This window comes from Quercus robur, chromosome 3, assembly GCF_932294415.1.
Source record: "Quercus robur chromosome 3, dhQueRobu3.1, whole genome shotgun sequence".
NCBI classification, from domain to species: Eukaryota; Viridiplantae; Streptophyta; class Magnoliopsida; order Fagales; family Fagaceae; genus Quercus; species Quercus robur.
In genome coordinates, this window is record NC_065536.1 from 33029446 (window position 1) to 33035272 (window position 5827).

General features: G+C 45.8%; 1 protein-coding gene across 1 annotated transcript; it reads left to right on the forward strand.

Moving 5' to 3' along the window:
- The first annotated feature begins 948 nt into the window (after nt 1-948).
- Nucleotides 949-1476, forward strand: LOC126719543 (uncharacterized). Its single transcript, XM_050422079.1, has one exon. The coding sequence runs from the start codon at nt 949-951 to the stop codon at nt 1474-1476; it is 528 nt and encodes a 175-aa protein (XP_050278036.1).
- Nucleotides 1477-5827: the final 4351 nt, after the last annotated feature.

Consider the following 5827-nt stretch of genomic DNA (forward strand, 5'->3'; position numbering starts at 1 on the left):
GATTGCTCGGGGATACTATATCTTAGTTGCCTGGTATCGCCTTGGAGAATATCATTGCTGAATGTCCCTTTTAAGGTGGGAACCAGTTCCAAAGCCACTACTCTTACTCCCAAATAAACACCCACTTAAAGGCAATGGAATTGGACTTACATGTCCACTAATAACCTAGAGTAATCATAACCCCTCCATTAACCTCGAGCTATAAATAAGAAATGAGAATGAGGAATGAGGGGTTTTTTGGGAGGAGGATGCAAAAGAAAAGGGAGAGTAGAGAGAGAAAGAGTGCATCAAGAGAGCAGTAAGAGAGAAATTCATAAGGTAAGGTTGCATTGTTGGGTCTCTGTGCTAGGAACTACCTAAGGTAGGAAATCCAAAACCCACATCACAAATAGATTGTGAGCCCAAGTGAAGACCGGCCCATCAACCCCATTTTTGGCATGTACAATTGGCGTCGTCTGTGGGAATCTCCTACAAAACTGTGGTTCGATCGAGACTCACACTCGGGAAATGCCTGAAAGACGTTTAAGGAGTTATGTTGTAAGTGGCTCTAGGGGGTCTTTTCAAGGATCTACTTGGCAAGAGAGGAGGCACAAAAGGAGTGAAGATAGGGATCGTGAATGAGAGGAAGAATGATCAGGCCTCGAAGAAGGGTCGTATCAAACACACCGAACAATGCCGGGGGCTTCAAGGCACATAAAATTTGACAAGAGAGATGAGGAACTTAAGTGGTTGCATAGGCTAGTGAGAGATTTGGAGTTGGAAGCAAGAGGTAGGCGCCAGAGAAGAGACAGAGATGACCGAGAAGAAGGGTCTGCTAGTGGGGGAGGTTGCTACGAGGCTAGGTCCAATCAGTTTGGTTCCCGTTGACATCGGGACCGTTCACGTTCACGGGATTATGTAGACCAGGACTCAGATTCCCTAGAAGAGCGGTGGACCCGGAATGCCGCCATGGGTGCTATGAGCCGTGCATTACGCAAAGCTGCTCGGTCGTCGTTCTCAGGCAACATTGAACGGGCCCCAATGTCGAGCATATTTACGCACTCATCGTTCAACTCTTACGATGGAAAAACGGACTCGGTAGAGCACATCAGCCATTATATCAAGATGATGTCTTTGCATACTCACAATGACGCACTAATGTGTAAGGTATTTCCCTCAAGCCTCGGACCCACTGCTTTGAGATGGTTTAATGGATTACGAAAGGGCTCCATTCACAGTTTCGCTGAGTTGATCCAAGAATTTGGTGTCCGGTTTGTAACCTGTAGTTGGGTCTCACAACCAGTAGACGCATTACTATCCTTGAAAATAAGGGTAGGGGAAACCCTTCGCAGCTATACCAGTCGATATTGGAAACTCTATAATGAGATCGGTGGGGGCAACGAGAAAATTGCGGCGAGCACCTTTAGAATGGGGCTGCTCAAGGACTTCAAGCTTCATGAGTCGTTGACGAGGAAGCATCTTGAGGATATGAGGTAGCTTATGAGGCACATTGAGGAGTACAAATGCTTAGAGGATGACCGGCTGCAGAACAAAGGTAAAGCCCCAGTAATGAGTCGTCCTTGGTAAGGCGGCTTTCAGTTAAGGCCCTGAAGGGACTTAAGGATTCAAGAATAGGAAGCACAAATGGGGGAAGTAAACACAATGTTCAAGGAGTCGGTGCACAAGATCGTAGACCGAATCAAGAACGAGCCATACTTCAGGTGGCTGAACAAGATGGGGGGTGACCCTTCCAGGAGGAACCAGAACTTGTACTGTACTTACCACAGAGATAAGGGGCATACCACCGAGCAGTGCCGAATATTGAAAGATCATTTTAGGCAACTAGTGAAAGCAGGGTATTTGAAGGAGTTTGTGGTGGATTCAGGGAACCAAGTTATCGGGGAAGGTGCACATTAAAGGGGGAATCCTCTCCTACCCCAATTAGGAGTGATTGAGGTCATCTATGCTGCCCCAATGGGTACTGCTAGGAGGAAAGGGGTGTTGGCTATAGTGCCAGTAGAAGACTGCTCGGGCAAGCAACCGTCCGAGAAGAAGATAAAGTTCACACGAGAGCCCATTGCTTTCAACGACGATGACTTAGAGGGAAAAATTCAGCCGCACGATGATGCCTTGGTGGTGACGGCCCGAATAAATGGTTTCATAGTGAAGAAGGTGATGGTAGGCCAAGGGAGCAGGGCCGATGTTATGTACCCGGACCTGTTCAAAGGGCTTGGACTGAAGAACGGAGACCTCTTAAAGTACGATATGCACCTGGTCGAGTTTGATGGCCAGGTGGTGATTCCTGAGGGGCAAATTTCCCTTCCCGTGATCATGGAAGGAAAGGAAGTAACAGTAGCATTTATAGTAGACGACTCGTTTTCTCCTTATACAATGATTCTGGAAAGGCTTTGGATATTTGCAATAGGGGTAGTCCCATCCACCCTGCACATGAAGGTTAAGTTCCGCACTGAGCAGGGCATTGTTGTAGTAAGGGTAAGCCAGCAAATGGCCAGGTAGTGTTTAATGGCCATGGCTGATTGGAAGCACAAGCAGGCCAAACAGAAGGAAACATCCGAGGAGGTCCCTTTATAGCAACTATAGGAGCCCCAAGAGGGAATGAGGGCTAGCTGCAAAGAGGAATTAATCAAAGTAAGAATACTATCGGATGTCGACAAGTATTTTCAAGTAGGGGCAAGTGTAAGGGATGAGGACAGGGTGGAAACGTTATTATTTCTTATGCAGAATGTAGATGTATTTGCTTGGAGCCCGTATGAGGTGCCCGGGATGGATCCCGAATTCATAGTTCATAAGCTTAATGTAGATCCATCATTTCCCCCCAAGAAGCAGAAGTCGAGGAGGTCGGCTAAAGAACACGTTGAGGCAGTTAGGCAAGAGGTCAGGAAGTTAAAGAAGGCTGAGGCGATAAGGGAGATCTTCTTTCCGGAATGGTTGGCGAATACTGTGGTGGTGAAAAAGAATAATGGCAAAGGACTCGTTTCCTATGTTGAAGATCGATTAATTGGTGGATGCCACATATGGACACCCTAGGATGAGTTTTTTGGATGTCTTTCAAGGTTATCACTAAATTGCCTTGGCTACTGAGGATTAAGAAAAGACTACATTTATCTCCCCTGATGCCAACTATCATTATACTGTGATGCCCTTTGGGTTAAAGAATGCCAGGGCCACCTATCAACGGATGTGACAAGAATGTTCCGAGATAAGATCTAGCGAATTGTGGAGGTGTACATTGACAATATGTTAGTGAAAAGTAAATGAGAGGCACGACATATAGAGGATCTCCAAGGGGTGTTTGAAGTACTTCAGCAGCATAAGTTATGTCTTAATGTGAATAAATGTGCTTTCGGGGTGGGGATTGGTAAGTTCCTAAGATATCTGATAATCAACCGAGGGATAGAAGTCAACCCCGATCAAATTAAAGCCGTGAAGCGCCTCAAGCCGTCAAGTAATCTGAAGGAAGTACAAGTACTGACCAGCATGTTAGCTACCTTTAATCGGTTCATTTCCAGGTTTACCGATCACTACCGTCTATTCTACCAGCTTTTGAAGAAGTAGAGGGGATTCCAGTGGAATGAAGAGTGTGAAAAGGCTTTCCAAGACTTGAAAGAGTATTTGATGCAGGCATCTATGTTGACAGCCCCAAAGCCCGAGGAGGACTTATTCATGTATCTCTCTGTGTCAGATCATGCCGTGAGTGCCGTGCTTTTAAGAGATCAAGGGGTACAGCAACCTGTGTATTACATTAGTAAGACTTTGGTAGACGCAGAGACATGGTACTTGCCTCTGAAGAAAATGGTGTTAGCACTAGTGCACGCTATGAGGAAGCTGCCTCACTATTTTCAAATTCATACCATCTATGTCTTAACTGAATACCCTTTACAATCGTTGCTGAAGAGATCCGATTTCACAGGCCAACTAGCTAAATGGGGAACTCGGCTAGGATCCTTCGATATAAGGTACATGCCAAGAAGTTAGATGAAAGGCCAAGTTCTTGCTGATTTTGTTGCAGAGTTTTCCCTTAGAAATGAGATGGAAATAATTTGACATGTGGATTGTCGCTTGTGGAGGGTGTTCGTGTATGGCACTTCTAGTGCAATGGGGGCTGGAGTTGGGATTGTCATCATCACTCCAGAAGGAATATGGTTGGAACATTCTTTCAGGTTGGGGTTCAGGGCCTCTAATAACGAGGCTGAGTATGAAGCCTTGCTCGCTAGATTGAGAGCTGTACTAGATATGGGTGCACAAGAAGTCGAAATTTATTCGGATTCTCAACTGGTGGTTAGTCAGGTGTAGGGCAGTTTTGAGGTCCAAGACTCCCAAATAAAGGGATACTTACGGGTAGTAAAGTAGGTTATGACTCAGTTTACTAAGGCCAAGGTAGTCCAAGTGGCCCGGGGGCAGAACAGTCATGCAGAACCTTTAGCTACACCTACGTCATCAATGACAGAGGATGTACCTCAGATAATCAAAGTGGAGCTCATAGCGCAACTGAGTATTGATGCTGCGATAGGTGTTGCAGTGGTTTCAACATCTGGGCTATGTTGGATGGATCTGATCATCAATTTTTTAGCCGAGGATCAAGTTCCAGGTGATGAGAAGGAAGCTAACAGGGTACGTCGAGTAGCCACTCGATATTGGTTGTCGACGGATCGTAAGCTATATCAGAGATCTTTTGGAGGGCTGTATCTTTTATGTTTACACCCCGAGAAGGTTAATGAACTCTTAGCTGAGTTACACAATGGGGTGTGTGACAGTCATGTAGGGGAATGCTCACTAGCACACCAAGCAATGACCCAGGGGTTTTGGTGGCTGCAGATACAAAAGGATGCCGCCGAGTATGTGCGAAAGTGTGAATAATGCCAGAAGTATGCCCCCATAATCCACCAGCCAGCAGGTTATTTGAACTCGGTTAATAGCCCTTGGCCCTTTGCACAGTGGGGGTTGGATATTCTCGGCTCGTTTCCCTGGGCCATAGGTAATCGAAGGTTTTTTTTTTGGTAGCTGTGGATTACTTCACCAAATGGGTAGAGGTAGAGGCGTTAGTTAATATTCGGGACGTAGACGTTAAAAAGTTTGTGTGGAGAAACATAATCATGAGATTTGGGGTGCCGGACTCTCTCATATCTGATAATGGTTTGTAATTTGATAGTAGAGCCTTTCGTGAGTTTTGCAGTGATCTTGGCATCAAGAACAGGTACTCCACCCCAGCATATCCTCAAAGCAATGGCTAAGCTAAAGCCACGAACAAGGCAATTGTGAATGGATTGAAGAAAAGGTTAGATGGTGCAAAGGGAAGATGGGCCGAGGAGCTACCCAACGTTTCGTGGGCATACCAAACAACACCTATGAGGTCTACAGGAGAAATTTCATTCTCCTTAACATACGGGGCAGAAGTTGTCATACTTGTCGAGATAAACCTATGTAGTGCTCGAGTTGCGGGATTCACCCCTGCCTAAAATGACAGATTAATAGTGGAGTGTTTAGATTTACTGGAAGAGTATCGGGAAGCGGCAACTATACGGTTAGTCGAGTACCAACAAAAGCTTGCCCAGCGTTACAACCGAGATGTGAAGACAAGGGAGTTCGATGCTGGGGACCTAGTGTTGCGGAAAGCAGTGGGAAATATGCAAGACACTAACGTTGGGAAGTTAGCCCCGACCTGGGAAAGGCCTTATAGAGTTACTGCCATCGCAGGTGCCAGAGCATACTACTTGGAGGATCTAGGCGAGAGACCGCTTCCTCGGCCATGGAACATCCATAATCTAAAGAAGTTTTATATATAAACTTTTGGCCCACATGTATATTAAATAATATAAGGGTGATGTTT

What these genes read in the sequence shown, in the direction of transcription:
- LOC126719543 (XM_050422079.1), top strand. Translation starts at nt 949, where the DNA reads ATGGGTGCTATGAGCCGTGCATTACGCAAAGCTGCTCGGTCGTCGTTC.